General features: G+C 41.5%; 1 protein-coding gene across 3 annotated transcripts in view; it reads right to left on the bottom strand.

Annotated features, from left to right (window-relative positions):
• The window catches only part of LOC126480820 (condensin-2 complex subunit G2-like), a 290,712-nt gene extending 272,099 nt beyond the window's left edge, over positions 1-18,613 (bottom strand). For all 3 annotated transcript variants that reach the window (XM_050104156.1, XM_050104158.1, XM_050104157.1), the window contains exons 1-3: positions 18,533-18,613; positions 12,147-12,349; positions 1,681-1,806 (exon numbers count right to left, since the gene is read on the bottom strand). In XM_050104156.1, coding sequence (XP_049960113.1) covers positions 1,681-1,806; positions 12,147-12,254 — 234 coding nt within the window. In that variant the 5' untranslated portion in view covers positions 12,255-12,349; positions 18,533-18,613. The remainder of the gene's footprint in view (positions 1-1,680; positions 1,807-12,146; positions 12,350-18,532) is intronic.
• Positions 18,614-18,813: the final 200 nt, after the last annotated feature.

Genomic DNA, 18,813 nt, shown 5'->3' with positions numbered 1-18,813 from the left:
GCTGCTCTGCTGTCTCCCCGGTGATGTCAAATGGCAGCCTATCAGCCACGAATGCCCTAACTGTTAAATTTCTGTCTACCTTCATAGGCCACAACAGGCAGCATGACCAACATGGTTACATCAGTCAACCATTGGCCTGCACTGGCAATCACCACACAGCTGGAGCAAACAGACCACTGTCAAGCTAGGAATACCACTGTCCTCTTGCATCAACTCCACATCTCATTATCAGATATCGGACCATGTATTTTTGTGCTAGAGTCTGGAGAGGATATTCAACACTAGTGAAAATTCTAAACTTGTACTGATCTAACCATTCATGACCCAGTTAGGACTGATATTGCACAGACAACATGTGTGATATTTCAATCTTCGTTATTTGTCAATAAATGCTGTGTGCTGTTGCACAAACTGAATCAAGGTTGACACTTGTAATGGAACTTTGAGGTGATCTTCATACATGCCAGTTTTTAATACAGAATCTGTGAATGTTTTCATCATTCCTTGTGAGAGTTTTTAATTGTGGGTTCTTGATTACTCTGACCATCTTTTATAGATATCTGAAGTTGGAATCTTACAGTTCTGAAATTTATCAAATTATAGTTTGGACACTGAAATAAATAACATAGCTGAGAGAAAAATAGATCTGGCACAGTTAAAAAAAGTTAAAAGTGCGGCAAGAGAACCACACTGGGTGATTTCTATTTTGGTAGCTATTTCTATGGAGGAATGCAATTTTCAACAGTGATAAACAACAGACCTAAGGAACGTTCAAGTTCTGTTTGCGTTACGCCCTTTTACTCAGATCCAATTACCTGTAAAAAAAAAAAGAAATCTGCAAATTGATTTAAACATCCAATGTACCACATCTATTATTATAAGAAACAAAGAACTCTTCTTTTAAATTGGCAAATATTATAGTGAACACAACGAAACAAGTAAGGGGCCTACTTATTCAATTGTAATAAGTAAACAATACATAAAAATAAAGATAAAAGAATATTTCTACAGTGCATGTGTCTAATCCTTCAAGAGACACTGACAGAAAAGTTACTCTATATCAAAACTTCTACTCAGTCACAAACTAGAGAGATTGTTACAAACTATGTCACTTATTTTGTAATACAAACTTTCTTCTAAGTTGTCTGTTTCATCACATTATGCTTACATTTACAGCATTTTCATTTGCTTTTCGTGCGTTCAAAGCTTCTCTGCTGCATTCAATTCCTCTCTGTTCGTTTGGTTTCTCTACTAATTTTTCTGCTTATTACAAATTTCCCCTACTTCATTTGTTTAGAGAGCAAATACTGTATACTGTTTGGAAGATTGACAATATGAGACATTTCCTTTGCTTTTCCTCCAAGGCACAAGCTGTCTCAGTTACATGTTATCACCCCAACCACTCTCAGTTTATTTAGTTCTCGTCCATTCTGTGCTACTTTAAATATTCAAGCTTCAGAAACATATCCTCACTTTTTACCCCCTTCACTCTTTTTGTATAAGCAACCATTTAATCTTAAAAAATTGGTGTTCACTTTCTTTGTTTAGTTTTTTTAATCATATTTGCCACATATTTTCTGTTTAAAATTATTGGAGCAACACACGGTTTGTTAAACATGTCAAATGAGAACTATCAAAATCATGCAAAAGCATACCGCTTATCAGAACTTCAGTTCTTACCTGAGTACAAGCCTCCACTTCATCAGGAAACAAAATCTGTAGGTGAGCAACAGAATTGTCATGTAAACTTCTCCAAAACACATGTGATTCCTCCCGAGTAAGATTTGCAATCCCATCTTCTTTAACCTGAATCAAAATATAATACTCGGTATTTTACTTCTATCTGAAGAGATGTGAAATTAACTTAGTTTCATTACTTCTTCTACTGTCTAGTGAAGGCAACAGGTTCTGTGACTAAACCCTTATTTAACATTCAAAGAGAATAAAATAAAATGTCACAAAAAGCTAATATTACAGGGATAACTAAAGCTTATTCATTAATAAAAAAAATATCATCAGGCAATGCAATTCATTTGATCAAAACAGACATTCAAATCTTTTTATCTGACAAGGAGAGAGGTTCCAGGATGGGATCAACTTATTTATGTGGTGGTATAGGTTAGGGTCCAAGTATCAATCTGCAACCATTCACCCTGTTGGGCCCTCATTTGCAAGTAATCAATAAAAAAAATATATATATGGAATTTCTTGTTTCAGCACAGCCTTAAACATATTACTTAATTTCCAAACAAGCACTGTAGTGTCGCAGTTAAGTTATTTGGCTGTTATACTGAAGCCTGTGAGTTTCATTGTCATCAGGTGAAACAACTTATTTTAACTAAAGGACTGTGACTATTTCTTTTAAACAATTAATTGGTTTAAATATAATTAGTTTTATTTTTAATCCTTTGCCACCATATTAGGTTTTTTTTTATTTGCTCTCATTTTTCACTTCTTTTCATTCTCTTTTCATTTGTGATCTTAGTCCACATAATTTTAACCGAATAGTAGATGAGAGACAAAGTAATCTATTTATAAAACCTGTCTAGTGGTATCAAAAATTTATTTTTCAGAACAGGAATGAAAAATGTTTTGGATGGTAATAGTCATACAAACATTTAAAACAAACGCTTCTGTCATTGTGGACAAAATAATGCAGATAAAGATTTTCAAAATGATAGAAGGGATTATAAAGAAAATTAAATCAGAGTGAAATCAGTAATACAAACAATGACTGAGATAACTTGCACAGACAACTTATCCTCTCTTCCCGTTACCCACCAGGCCTCCACCTCCGCTAATTTCAAGTTGGCGCCGCTCATACCTCACCTGTCATTCAACAACATCTTTGCCTCTGTACTTCTGCCTCGGCTGACATCTCTGCCCAAACTGTTTGCCTTTACATATGTCTGCTTGTCTCTGTATATGTGCGGATGGATATGTGTGTGTGTGCGAGTGTACACCTGTCCCTTTTTCCCCCCAAGGTAAGTCTTTCCGCTCCCGGGATTGGAATGACTCCTTGCCCTCTCCCTTAAAACCCACATCCTTTCGTCTCACCCTCTCCTTCCCTCTTTCATGATGAAGCAACTGTGGGTTGCAAAAGCTTGAATTTTGTGTGTGTGTGTGTGTGTGTGTGTGTGTGTGTGTTTGTGTTTGTTAGTGTCTCTATCAACATACCAGCACTTTCGTTTGGTAAGTTACATTATCTTTGTTTTTAGATATAAAATTACAAAAAGGAAGAAATGAACTCAAACTACAAGTTCAATTGAATAAAAAATAATGGTGGCAGTTGTTTCAAGAAAGATGTACAGAAACTAAACTGGAACCTGCAACTGTGATAACCCACAGATATCACCTCAATCACACAAGCACCTCATTGTCCATTAAAATTCAGCAGGACGTTAGTCACTGGCCCGTCACGTGTATTCAATCAGGTGCAATGGCGCTGGCTGCAAGGTGGCAGAACTATTGGACAGCACTGATAACTGTGCATCAATAGTGGCATGCGCAGCTGCCGCCCAGCTCTACCATGCGGAAACATCATGTGTTGTTCTATTTAATGCTGGAGCACAGTGGCTTTTGCCTCATTCCATAATTGTTTATACTCTTGTTTACCTCACTTTGCACGCATATCATTGTATGTAGACTGGTACTGATCTGACTACGTACCTACAAGGACCACGTATTGATCGCATTCACAGTACCAGTGATCGTTAAGTTATTGACATTCTTTAACATCTATGTTATTACACAAGTGGCAACAAGTAAGAATTATTTTTCAGTATGCCACTGTCCTGTGGCAGCAGCAGTAACACATGGCCCTGATGGAGAGAGCATTGATGGGACTGGCAATGCGGCCTAAAAATTTGCCGGCCTACCCACCACCCTTCCCCATCTCTGACGAGGCTACTGTAGACTGGGAATCGTATGAGAAGCACCCAGAGCAACACTTCACAGCCTGCACCATAACGGACACTACCTCCATGAAAGCTCTATCTCTGTCAGTACCATTTGTTAGGGAAGTTAGCTCCCCTTAGTATTAGGTATCTTTATCATTCAATGAAATGTGTCATTTACTGACTTCAACTTATAACAAACATACTCGTGTGATTTTCACAAGAGTGGAGTACAATCACTGCAAAAAGCAATGTCATCAATCATATCACACTTGGGCAGTAGAACTGTTGAGGTTAAGTCTCAAGAGCAATTTCATTACTACTCAATCTAAGGAAGCCATGATTTGACTGTTGAGGTTAAGTCTCAAGAGCAATTTCATTACTACTCAATCTAAGGAAGCCATGATTTGACACGCTATCATCAGGTCTTCCCCCCCCCCCCCCCCCTCACAAAATAAGGTGGCTGCCAAAGGACTTTGCAGTTTGAAGATTCCGCCTTATGAAGAGAAGTTCAAGCATTTGAAGCTTCTCATGCAGCTGGCCATCACTTATATTCTTGGGCTGGCACAGCCACTCTGAACTCAGGCAGTAAGAGGCATATACATTCTAGTATACCTTTGGAAATAAGTGTTGTGATAGTGCAGCAATCCTGACCACCATGCTCCAAACAAACACGGCAACAGCAGAAAATTTTTCGCAAGCCCCTGCCCTACTTATTTTGTACAACATAGTCGGCCGGCTTGTCTGTAACATTTGGTATCGTGCCATTTATGTAATAATAAATGTCACTGCAACTGTGAGCAATAATCAATCGGCTTCCACTGTGCCTCTCACATCTCAAACTACAGACATTAATGTTGACAGTAACACATGTGAAGCTATTGTATCTGCTTCTAACAAATTGTTAAGTGGGAGGAAGGGGAGAGATGCAGGGAAGGCGAAAGGCATAGGGAAGGAGCGAGATGCGGGGAAGGAGTGGGTGGAGGACACGGTAGGGAGAGCGTGTAAGGATAGCAGGGAGGAGGAGGGGCAAAGAAGATGAAGGGGAGAGGGTCACGCTCCGAAGGAGTGGAAATGAATTTTTCAAAGAAAGGGGAAAGAGGGAATGAATTTTTGAAAGAAAAAGAGGGAGTGAATTTTTGAAAGAAAAAGAGGGAGTGAATTTTTGAAAGAAGAAGGAAAGAGGGAGCAAATTTTTGAAAGTAGGGGGAAAGATGGAGTAAGTCTTTGCAAGAAGGGGGAAGGAGAGGGAGTGAATTCTTGAGGGAAGGGGGAAGAGGTGGGAGTGAATTATAGATAGAGGCGGCAGGAGTGAGAGTTAGGACTGGAAAGAGGGGGAGTCAGGGTGAGGGCTGGAAGGGTAGAGGGGAGGAGTCAGGTTGAGGGCTGGAAGGGCAGAGGGGAGGAGTCAGGTTGAGGACTGGAAGGGTAGAGGGGAGGAGTCAGGGTGAGGACTGGAAGGGTAGAGGGGAGGAGTCAGGGTGAGGACTGGAAGGGTAGAGGGGAGGAGTCAGGGTGAGGACTGGAAGGGTAGAGGGGAGGAGTCAGGGTGAGGATTGGAAGGAGACAGGAGAGTATGGGAAGGAGAGAGAGTGAGGAATGGAAGGTGAGGGGGAGCATATGGGAAGGAGAGATGGAAGGAGAGGGGAAGAGTATGGGAAGGGGAGAGGGTGAGCACTGGAAGAAGAGAGGGTAAAGATTGCAAGGAACGAGAAGGAATGGGGGTGAGGACTGGAAGGAGAGGGAGAGAGGATTGGAAGGAGAGGGAGAGAAGATTGGAAGGAGAGGGAGAGAGGATTGGAAGGAGAAAGAGCACGGACTGGAAGAAGAGAGGAAAGGATGGGAAGGAGAAGGGGTGAGGATTGGGAGGAGTGAGGCAAGAAGGGAAGGTAAAGGGGAGAAGATTGGAAGGAGTGGGAGAGATTATGGAAAGGTGAAGGGGACAAGATTGAAAGGAGAGGGGGAGAGTATGGGAAGGTGAGGGGGTGAGAATGGGAAAGTGAGAGGGTGAGAATGAGAAGGTAAGGGAGTGAGGATGGGAATGTGAGGGGGTGAAGATTTAAGGGGATGGGGTGAAGATCTGAAGGGGATGGGGTGAAGATCTGAAGGGGATGGGGTTTGGACATGAAGGTGAGGGGGTTAGGATGGGAAGCGACAGACTGAGTATGGGAAGGTGAGGTATTGTGAACTGGAATGAGAGGCGGAAGGATGGGAAGGTGAGGGGGTGAGGACTGGAAGGAGAGGGGAAAGGATCAGAGGGTGAAGGGGTGAATATTGGAAGAGACAGTGGAGAAAGACCAATGGAAAGGGACAAGGACTTAGGGGAGAGGGGCTAAGGGGAGAAGCACAGAAGAGAGAGTAGAAGGACACTAAAGAGATAGGAGAAGGACTAAGGGGAGATAAGAGAAAAATGAAGAAGAAGGGGAGAAGGACAAAAAAAAGATAGGGGACAAAGATGAAGGAGAGAGGAGAGAATGATGAAGGTGAGGGGAAAAAACAAAAAAGACGGGGGAGAAGGATGAAGGGGACAGGGGAAAGGACAAAGGGGAGAGGGGGAAAGGACAAAGGGGAGAGGGGGAAAGGACAAAGGGGAGAGGGGGAAAGGACAAAGGGGAGAGGGGGAAAGGACAAAGGGGAGAGGGGGGAAGGACGAAGGGGTAGAGGGGGGAAGGATGAAGGGGTAGAGGGAGGAAGGATGAAGGGGTAGGGGGGAAGGATGAAGGGGTAGGGGGGAAGGATGAAGGGGTAGGGGGGGAAGGATGAAGGGGTAGAGGAGGGGAAGGATGAAGGGGTAGAGGAGGGGAAGGATGAAGGGGTAGAGGAGGGGAAGGATGAAGGGGTAGAGGAGGGGGAGAAGGATAAAGGGGCCGAGGAGGGATGGATGAAGGGGTAGAGGGGGGAAGGATGAAGGGATAGAGGGGGAAGGATGAAGGGGAGAAGCAAGAGGGGAGAAGAGTGAAGGGGAGAGGGGAGAAGGGCGAAAGGGAGAGGGGAGAAGGACAAAGGGGAGAGGGAAGAATTATGAAGGGGAAATGGGAGAAGGATGAAATGGACAGGGAGTGGGAGGAGGAGGAAGGGGATGGGGAGAAGCACGAAGGGGAAAAGGATGAAGGGGAGATGCCTGGTCGGGAGTGGGGAGCCGTGCGAACTGGAGAGGGGAGACGGGCAAACTGGAGAGGGGAGACGGGCGAACTGGAGAGGGGAGACGGGCGAACTGGAGAGGGGAGACGGGCGAACTGGAAAGAGGAGACGGATGAACTGGAGGGGAGGATGAAGGAGAGAGGGGAGATAGACACAGGGCGAAGGGGGGAGGCGAGAAGGACAAAGTGGAGAGGGCAGAAGGATGAAGGTGAGATGGGAGAATGATTAAGGGGATGGGGCTTAGGGAGATGGACAAAGAGGATGGGGAGAAGAGATAATGATGAAAAGGAGGGGGGAGAAGGATGAAGGGAACTGGGTATAGGACAAAGGGGACGAGGAGAACAGAGAAGGGGACAGGGAGAAGCGAGAAGAATGAAGGGGAGGAGGACAAAGGGAACACGGAGAACGAGAGAGAGAGTGGATGAACGGAAGAAAGAGAGAGCGAGGATGAACGGGGGAGAGAAGACAAACGGGGGAGACGGGGGAAGGGGGGGGGGGAGAGAGAGAGAGAGGGGGGGAGACAAACTAGATAAAGAGAGGGCGAACTAGATGGAGAGAGGGGGTTTAACAAGATAGAGAGAGGAGGTGAATGAGAGATAGAGGAAGGGGGGGGGGGGGGGGGGTGAACGAGAGATTGAGAGGGGGCAAATGAGAGAGGGGGGTAAACGAGAGAGAGAGAGAGAGAGAGAGAGAGAGAGAGAGAGAGAGAGAGAGAGAGAGAGGGAGGGAGAGGGAGAGGTAGTGAGAGAGAGAGGAGGGGGGAAATGTGACAGAGAGGGTGAAGGTGAGAGAGAGGGCGAGTTGAGGGAGAGGGTGAATGAGAGCAGAGGGCGATCAAGAGTCAGAGGGGAAACGAGAGTCAGAGGGGAAATGAGAGTCAGTGGGCGAACAAGAGAAAGAGTGCGAATGAATGAGGGAGGCATGTAGAGAAATCGGGCATATGAGAAAAAGAGGGCAAACGAGAGAATTTAGGGCAAGGGAACAAAGAGAAAGTTAATTCTCTGGATATGATGGAGACCTATTCCTTTCATGACTCAAGGCGTAACCCTTGTAACAAACTTCTCTGGCTATACTGTCTTCTTCACCAAGAGAAAGAGGGATGGAGAGGAGGGATGAATGACAGAGAAAGGGTCGGAGAGGGAATAGTGAACAAGAGAGGGAGGGGTGAACCAGAGAGGGAGACATGGGTGGAGAGGGAGGGGTGAACGAGAGAGGGAAACATGGGCGAGGGAAACATTCCATGTGGGAAAAATACATCTAAAAATAAAGATGCTCTAAATTACCAAACGAAAGCGTTGGTATGTTGATAGGAGACAATAAAAAACACACAAACACCAACACAAATTTCAAGCTTTCGCAACCCATGGTTGCTTCATCAGGGAAGGGGGGAAGGAGAGGGAAAGACGAAAGGATGTGGGTTTTAAGGGAGAGGGTAAGGAGTCATTCCAATCCCGGAAAGACTTACCCGTCCCTCTTTCCTGATGAAGCACCCGTGGGCTGCGAAAGCTTGAAATTTGTGTGTGTGTTTGTGTGTTTATTATTGTCTCCTGTCAACATACCAACGCTTTCGTTTGGTAAGTTACAGCATCTGAGAGAGAGAGAGAGAGAGAGAGAGAGAGAGAGAGAGAGAGAGAGAGAGAGAGAGAGAGGTGCGAACATGGGAGAGTGGGTCAAATGAGAGTGAGGGGGGGCGAACGTGAGGGAGTGGGGCGAATGAGAGACAGGGGGACAAACGAGAGTTGGCCGGAAGGCGAGAGGGGGCGGAGGCAGAGAGGTGGCGAAGGTAGAAAGAGGGCGGAGGTAGTGAGGGGGCGAAGGTAGAGTGGGGGGAAGAGGTAGAGTGGAGGGCGGATGTAGAGTGTGGGTGGAGGTAGAGTGTGGGTGGAGGTAGAGAGGGGAGAGTGGTGGGTGGAGGTAGAAGGGGGGCTGAGGTAGAGAGGAGGGCGGAGGTAATAAGTAGGTGGAGGTAGAGCTGGGGCAGAGGGAGAGAGGGAGCGGAGGGAGAGTGGGGACAGCGGGGAGCAGGGATGGAGGGGGAGAGGGGCAGAGGGAACAGAGGGGGGGCAGGGATGGAGGGGGAGAGGGGGGAGAGGGGCAGAGGGGGAGAGGGAACAGAGGGGGGAGGGAGACAGAGGGGGGGAGGGGGATAGGGGGGAGGGAGACAGAGGGGGGGAGGGGGATAGGGGGGAGGGGGACAGAGGGTGGGAGGGGGACGGGGCTGACGTGGAGAGGTGGCAGAGGGAAGAGGGGGAGAGGGGGAGAGGTGGCAGAGGTGGCAGAGGGTGGGAGGGAGAGAGGGGGCAGAGGTGGGGTGGGGGCAGAGGGGGAGATGGCGCAGAGGGGGAAGAGGGAAAGAGGGGGTGGAGGGACAGAGGGGGGAGGTCGGATAGAGGGGGGGGGGGCGGAGGGACAGTGGGGGCGGAGAGAGAGAGGGGGTGCAGGGTAGCCATTACACGCACTTTTTCCATGACCAGTTGCCGAAAATATCCATTTTTTGGTCTTAATTTCTGTACTACAGTGTTGATCATGCTCATAAAACTGAAAGTGGTTTTTAAGATGAAAAGCAGCATACAAGTGTTTAGGAAATGCACGGCCTCTACATGCCACATCATCAATTATCATGCTGATAGCATGCATGTGCACTGTCATTAATGAGATCACTGACAGTAGCAAACCATTGTGATGTTCCAAGGAAATGAGCAACACATGTGAATATTGATACCTGTGATGTGTGCCAGTGGTAATTTTGAATTTCGTTCTGCAAAGCAACAGAACAGTTCTCAGCAAAGTCGAAATGAAGAACTAATGAGTCAGTATTTTGGCATGTTGCTGATTTTACTTCTGCTATGGCCTGTCTTTGAATTCTCTGGATATGATGGTGACCTATTCCTTTCATGACTCAAGGCCTAACCTCTGTAACAAACTTCTCTGGCTATACTGTCTTCTTCACCAATTCTCCTCCCTCTCACAATGCATCAGTTATGTCATTGTCAGTATCCTGAGGGTGTAAAGCTTCAACAGTCATCACTTTAGCACGAGAACACATTGCACACTCCTGCAAGCAACATTTATCTTGCGGCTCTTGACACATACACGAAAGCATCAGTTCCATCTCTTTTTACTTCTTTCCTGTGGCACTGCTTATGGCGAAACAAACAATTTTCAAATTAGTGCAGTAAATACGTGTACATACTTTGTTCACTGGCTTGCATTTTACCCATTTTGGTCATAAGGAGTAGAATTTTGTTAGATCAGTTTTTAAATTCAGGTTCTCCTTTTTTCATTAGAAAATATGCTTCTCTTATTGATATTGTCACATACCTTGTTAGCTTTTTCACCATTTTCACTAACAGACATAACATCAGCCTGGCTAAGACTTTGCCTGCAGCAATTTTTGTCATCACTTAGGTAATGTTCCAGAGAAACAGGAAGAATATCATCTTGCAACAGATGCCCACAGTAAGAAACCTGGGCATGCCCAAATACCTTTCTCATTCTTTATTTTACAAGCTTTTCAAATCAATAATAAGAGGATGTGTCTGCTGCTGCTTAGAGTAGCTATGTGGGATCGGTGTCAGTACCTTCTCAGTATAGGCGCGTCCCAAGATAGCAGTATTTAGATTTTGAAACCCCACATCACATTTCATGCAAATGTCATTACCTTCAGGTTCTGCACTAAGTACATCTACATTATACACTTCACAAAGTTTTGAAGAAGTTGCTTGTGTAAAACGTATTTCAATTTCTTTCTACACACAGTTTTCTTCTTGCACTTCTTACTTTTACTGGATGTTTAAGGGGGGGATATAGTAGGGGCTACTGCAGGAATGCTAACATTCAATGCATCAACAACTTCACACCCTGGAATATAAACAGCTGCACTCTCTTCTTCAGTTTCACATTCGGGTGATGGTGATCGTTCAGGTGAGTTGCCACTAAATTTCTTCTTGTGGTGAGTGTAGCAATTCCTGAACGAGGGTTGTGATGCTAATACTATTACTTGAGGACCAAGATATTTCTGCAATACCTCTGACAGATTTCCAAGAGCTGTGAAGTGTTTCCACTTTTCTCGAACACCCCTTTGTGTCTTTTTTCGCAGGCCACATACTACTGCATTTCCTCACTGACATTGTATCTAACAAAAAATTCAAACCAAACACAAAACAATGCAGAATGCTTTATGTCAAGTTATCACTCATTTGTTATAAACAGAAGAGCACTAGAAACAGTGTTGCCAACATGCATATTTTACACTAGAAATTCGGTGATGCAAAATATGCAGAATGTTGAAAAATTTTTAACACTTTACACAGAAAAATATTGCCCATTGTGTTTGCACTGACTATTAACATATCAACCAAACAATATTTTCTGTAATTCTCACAACTAGTCAGATGGGGGTTTTCGAGCAGCCTAAATACTTCGTAAAACCTCATAAAAATGCAATTTTTTACATTTTTAGTAATAAATATTTACACAAGACAGATAGCTGGAGCAGAGAAGATACAATTTATAATTAAATCAGTAGTATCTGGTAATATGACAGAAAATACAGCATTCTGCGATTTTCCTAATTAGAAAAAAAAGTTTTTAAGAGGAAAAATTAATGTAAATTTTGTAAGTTAAAGGAAGCCCACAAGTGTATGGGTGTCAACTAAATTTCAACACACAAAGAGGGAGCTTCAATGCAAAACATCTGCCAGGTACCCAGCACTTTTGGTTTCTTAGTTTTTTTCTTTTTTTGTTCCCTATCTTTTTAAGAGTTATTTACAAAATATACATTTTTCAAAGGGCCTTACCATTTACAAAACTTAAGATAAAACAAAAATACTTTATTTCTTAACACTTACGACATAGAGGTCTAATACACATTTTTTTACAGAGAAATTCATGACCACGAGCTGACATGAACTGTATGATTTGAGATAAAATCATCCAACAGTAAAATGCTGTAAATCACTCCATAATAAAATTGGAACCATTCAAATGGGACTTGCAAAACCTTATTCCTTAATGGGATTTTTGGGTGTTGTCATTACTTAGTTCATCATAGAAATTCTGAATAAAAATGCAATGAACACATTTCACATATTATCTGATAAGACATACCTTTTGAAGTAGTTCATTTGGTATTACAGGGTGCTTCTGACTTTCAAGAATGGTGTAATATTGTTCAGAAAATTTCTTGGACGCTTTCCTTTTCCGTGTCAGTGGCATAATGGTTAATACTGGCTACTCACAACTGCGTAGATGGTCTCAGCAGAAGTAGGTACTTAAAAGCTTGTCATTGAAAACTTCCAGTTGTAGTTCTCCTACAAGTGCAAAAATAAACTTTAGTGTCCAATCCCAATCAGTTGTAAAATGAATTTATAAATTGAGAGAGAGAGAGAGAGAGAGAGAGAGAGAGAGAGAGAGAGAGAGAGAGAGAGAGAAACCAGAAAAAGTATAACGACTCGTCACACAATCAAATGCAAAATAAACAGCGAAATTACAGGACATATTACACAAGATGGCATAAATAAAATATGGAAACATCTTATTACATAAAACATTTCTGTTTAAGCTGACAACATACCTCAAATAACACAACGAATGTGTGTGGTTGGTACATTGCAAACAATATCATTTCCCTAAACAGTCGTGCAGCAATACCTGGTGCTCCTGCAATAACCATGCAACTACATTGTGCTGGTTACACACACAATACTGGGACAGCAATCGGAAGGTGGACTGGAGTCGGCGAATAACATATGTACTGTCACTAGCATTTAGGGTCAAATAAATCTTAAAAAACATTTATGGAGTCAAATGGAAAAATTTCAGATGCATGGACTACCCACTTAATGTTTTCAGATGTTGGTGCAGCTGACCAAGCCTGCCCAAAGAGTTAACTAAATTGATTTCTCCCCCCCCCCCCCCCTTCAAACAGCACACTGTTTTACCCAGTTGCTCTTCACCGAATCCCACAAGCTTTTTTTCTCCATTTGGTTTTAACGACGTCAAATACACATTTGTTGAGAGCTTGTAGCGTTCCAGTTAAATAACTCAATAAGTACACTAAACTAATATTATTTTGTACAGCCATTTCCACTAACTGTAGGCTGATATGGTTAGCCTGCCCATCAAACACAAAGTGGCACTATGAGTGAGCGATTGGCGATTTATACACCATTTTTCTAAGAGAAGGATGAAAATCTTAGTGAACCACAGGTAAAACTGAGGCTCCTCCATCTGCCCATTTGTTGAAGCAGCATACAGTGCCCCTGGGTATGCATTAATTGAAGTCCGTGGACTCTGATCTGCACCACCATTATATATGATCAGTCATCGCAAATACGTGCCATCAGCGGTAATGTAGGCTAAAACAACTGTTGATTTCCTACCTGCTCTAACAGACACATTGTTCAGTGGCTTTCACTTTTTGCCATGAGCTCCTACCCTAGTTGAATCACGCCAAACCCAGACTGGTTACAATTGTAGACAAAGAATGATTTTTCATTATCTTTTAGCTCATATTATTCACTTCATTTTAGAAGGGATAAACTACGAATGGGTCTCTAGCATTCTTATGCAACTTCTGAAAGTGCTCAGGTTTCTTAAAAAAGTACAGGGGTCGTGTTTCATACCAATTCTCACCAGGATGACCATCTTTAAATGGAGTTTTAATGTATTCTGTTTAATATATTGTTGCACCAATGACTGAAGTTCCTCTGCTGCTCAGACATCCCATTTCAGTGCGAACAACTGAACAGCTCACCAGTGTAGCTTCAATATATGGAGGAAGAGCTTCAGGATCCTCAGGCCCTAATTTATCCAGAGGGTCGTTCTGACAGGAAGAAGAAATTCGAATAAAATTATGCAAATCCTGTAGACAAGGTCAGATTTAATTTCTTCTTTTCATTCTGTATTTCCAAAATAAATAAATAATAATTTCTTATCTATAATGAGGTGGTTTATGACAGATTTTGGGACATCATAAGCTTCTTTTGCTTCCCTAAATGTTTTAACTTTATTTATAGCAACATACACAGACCAAACTTTATTTATAGCACCATACACAGATGTTGACACATCATTTACATGGGGACTGCAATCTGGATGCTTTTTTCATTTAGGTTCTTGGTATTTTCCAAAACCTGGCTTGGAATAACATTGTCATATTGTTTTGCAATCTCCACCCAGTAGCTGTGCTCAACTACCCCAACCTGTAATTTCTAGTGGGAGAGTGTAAACATGCAGTGGTTCTTATTTAGCTTGAAATTAAGTATTTCCATTATTATAATCATGTTTGGGAACAATAAAATAGCTTAATAAACCATGCATGTGTTTCAACTTGGCAACAAATCAACAAAAATAATAATATTTCTTTTTGATAAAATATAGATCAATTAAAAAGGGGGAAGTCACATCATAACAAAAAAAAAGGATAGATGAAAACAATATACAGTCACAACAAATATATCACCAACAAAATTTTATACCTACTGTTTTCAATTACCCCTAGTTTTCAAATACCCCACTTGATCATATCAATTTATTCTGGCAAAGATTTTGGTGTTCACTGTATACTTACCAGTAGCAAAATGTATTACACTGTACGAGTGTGTGTCATTTCACAAAAAACAATTTTAACTGCACACACAAGTTTCCACTTCTCAAACAACGTGCAGTGCTTACACGGTATATTATGAGCTGTTAGGCAGTATTTTTAACAATTTACATGATGGCAAGCAAACATGTTTTTTTAATAATGTCGGCATTCATCTATTCAGTTAGCCTTGTTTCTGCATGATGGAGCTCCTTATCAGTGGAAATATATTTCACCAGTCCAATTTCACAATCTGTGAATTGGTCACAAGAGATCCATTCCCTGATTACCCATGTTTCTACTCTTAGGTTATTGATGTTTGGGGTGGGTGGTGGAGAAAAAGGAGGGAAGTTTGGAAGTCAACACTGTATCAACAATGAATTGAAATAATGTCTACTAAAATATTATTTTTACAATTCAGTGACCAGTCACAGTTCCACGATGCACAACTGCAAGATGTAGTTATGTTTATTTACACATTTGTCGTACACTTATTTAACATAATGTGATGCGTACTTAACAATGTAAATGGTGTTTGGGATATTTCATTTATTTCGGTTGGGAAATACGGAAGCGTCCGATTCCGCCCGTCTGCTTTGACCCATGACGTCACAAATATGGCGGAAACAAAAGCAAACACACACACTTTCCACAAGAAGCCTAATGACACTAACGGGACAAGCGCGAGAAATGGGGTGTTTTGGGTGGGGGGCAAACTAAATATAAACAAATTTAGACGCCTTGCGTAGCTACAACGTGTAAGTGAAGACAGCCATGCATGAACACCCACCCACCTCTCCAGGGGTCGTAACCCCTGCAACCCATAGAAGATAAAGATGCTTCATAAGCTGATTAGTGTTTTTTGTCTTTTTAAAAAAAAATCTCACGGGATAGAACGAACAGATCAGAAAGATAAATATAATAAACTAAAACAGAAATTGGAGGAAACAGATAATTAAAATAAGTAATAAGTGTTTTTAAATTTAAAACAAAAAAAATCTCACGAGATAGAACGAACAGATCAGAAAAGTAAATAAAATAAGATAAAACAGAACTGGAGACAGCCACACTCAAACCAAACTCCGCGCCGTCATGACGTCACACATGACAACACCCTTATGTCACGGGTCAAAGCCGACGCGTGGGATCGGACGCTTCTGTCGACCCTTCGATTGAAAATGACAGCTGAATGTTTTGTTCATAATATGTCATGCATTTCTTGTGGATGATGGCTTGTTTACTAGACCACATAGGTCTAGGGAAATGGTGAAACACATAAAGGAACAAAGTTTTGGATTTTGCAATACGCTAAAAATGCACATGCAATTTTTTTTCTGTGGCAGACTAAACAGTAACCTAGCCTGAGATCTAGCTTACGCAATAGTCTGGTTGAGAGGAGACAAAACCAGTAATTGAGCCAAACTTTTTTTTTAGTAATGTTGTGCATACCATAGCCTTATTTACGTCCCTCATCAACACTGCTATTTTTCCACTACGGTCTGCGATTTGCAGTTCTCAGCATGTCTGACGGTGTTAATGAGAACAAAATTGCTGGTTCAAACCCTGTATTCCTGGAGAGCTCCCTCCAGTGTGCCAGATTTTATTTTGCTAATGTTTCTCATTTCTTAAGCTTGTACTTCTGCTATGTATATGATGTAATCCCCATATGTATAAAAATATCAAATCTGATGGTTGCCAGAGCTAATATATCAACAAAAATAATCAATTTTTGAATATGTAGTTGGATGGATAAAAAATCTACTCTAATAGTGGTGACAAAAAAAAACTCCACCTCCACACACAGCAAAGTTAAGGAAACACACAAGATTTCAGAGCCAGTGACTCCTTCTGGTGGAATGGTTGTAGGGGAAAGAAGAGGGGGGAAGAAAAATGACTGGTTAGGTTTCGGAAATGGGGAGAGTTATGGAAAAGTTGCCCAGGACCACATATGTGGGCAGGCTTACCAAATACGATGAGGGGTAGAGATTTGAACCTTGATACTTCTGAAAGCAAGTCCTAGATTATCAGATTGAGAATAGATGCATCTGGCTGTCTACAATAAAAAAGTTAAAACTTGCAGTGTGCAGGGCACTCATAACATGTAGGTTCATCACTGAAAATAAATGCAATACAGGCTACTGATAACCTCCAACAATTTGTTCAAGATAAAATTCTGTGTCTGGGAAGCAAAGTAGCACAATTTCAATGAAACCTAAATCATATTTGTAATAGGCCTGCCAGGATACAGCTTCATTTGTGGACACTGCTCCAATACATGGTGAATTACGTAGTGCTTAAAAGGCATATCTCCATTTCACACCAGCTAAATCAGCCAGGAACTGGAGCAGATTTGTGTGTCCCTTTACAAATTAAGCAGTGGGCAGACATTACAGTCAAGGTGAAATTGCAGGAATTAAGACTTTAATCTCTGCAGCTGTATGGTATATAATTCTTATTTAACTCAAATTTGAGGCTCCTCATGATAGATGGTGTCCCCAAAATCTTGGTTGTGGAGACAGATTGATCTGGCAGTTAGTTCCTTATTTATTTCATAAACCATATACACGATAAATGGTATGACAAATGGTGCTCACATTGAATATTTATAAGATTCTTGGTAAAACTGTCTGAGTTGCTCTTTCATTTGACATGTCATTTTTAACTGTAAGTTTAATATAATAAATATTATAAATTGTTAAAACCCCGATATTCATTTATAAACACCCTGTATTTAATCTACATTTGAAAAAACATCTTCTGTCTGGCTGATATTTCATTTCAATAGGTAAATTGTCAGAGTTTTATTGCTGCACATTTCTCCCTTTTCTGTGCATGAGTGTGATTCATTAACGGGTAACGTAGATTGAGTTTGTGTCTACTGTTGTACCTGTCAATCTCTGTCATAAACTAACTCCGATGGATTATTAATAACAACTTTCGTAAGTGATTAAAAGTATACTGTGAGGCAGTGGTCAATATCTCCAGCTTCTTAACAGATACCTACAAGATGCAGCATCTATGTTACGTCACATACATATAACACACTTTCCATTATATATCACCGTAACGTCATGTGATTGGCACATATTATGTAAATGTATCATATATCAACTCTCAAAAACGTTAACGCAAGACACAACTTAACACTTAGTGGAATCTCAACTAAAAAATGTAAATGGAAAATGTTTTTACATACAGTATAATTACTTTTTAACAGCTCAACACTGACAACCGTTTGAAAAAGATCCCATTAAGCATTTACAAATCGTCCTCATCGAAAATTTGAAGACAGGAAGCAACAAGTACCCAATGCCAGCTGGCACAGCACAATCTATCTGATACGACAAAATATTTTATATTAATCACATCCCTCAAATATTAAGTTAAGTGTGTCTCGTACAAAAACTGCAAATGGTACTTCTATTCGAATTCATTCATTCGACTACGGTAACGAATACAGACATTGTTATTCTCACATTGTCATTGACTGTATTCCAGACTGTGTGTTTACTGGGATTTTTGCAGTCAGGAAGCAGAAACATTTTTGTTTTTAAATACTACCGCCTAATCACAACTCACGATTATACAAGTTACAAACGAGCTGTGGATTATCAACATCACATTACAATGGCATTACATGTGTTTTACTCTACAATGCGATCCTGTATAAAAAGCCTTTCCATTTCATACTTAATTACACACTAAAGGGCAAGCTGAATAATCTGTGTTTCTGGTAAGGGATAACTAAAAGTTTATAACAATTTCTGGGGCGCAAATAATATCTTCGGTTTTTTTGTTAGCAATAATATCTGTATTACACAACAGTAATGCTTCATTCCATGTAGATCATCAAACTCATTCACTCTTTATACTGAATGTCTTTCGTAATTTAAGTCAATATACAAACCAAACAATCGTTAACTTTGGCGCAAAATTGGTTCAAACATTCTGTTTATAAACTATCAGCACAATGTTACCAAAGCTTCTATGAATACAAAGATAATCCTAATCATAATACACGTCTTCTACAGATGTCGCCACCACTATGATCTTTGGTATTATTATTAGTAATTTAGTCAACTGAGAGCCATTTTACAATGAAACACAATTCTTCAATTTAATACTAAGAAAAACGTGATTAATATATACAAACATATGTGCAATATACACACATCTTTATTGAACGGG

Source organism: Schistocerca serialis, chromosome 5 (assembly GCF_023864345.2).
Source record: "Schistocerca serialis cubense isolate TAMUIC-IGC-003099 chromosome 5, iqSchSeri2.2, whole genome shotgun sequence".
NCBI lineage: Eukaryota > Metazoa > Arthropoda > Insecta > Orthoptera > Acrididae > Schistocerca > Schistocerca serialis.
Note: the sequence above shows the minus strand (reverse complement) of the source record. Positions and strands in the feature narration are given on the sequence as shown.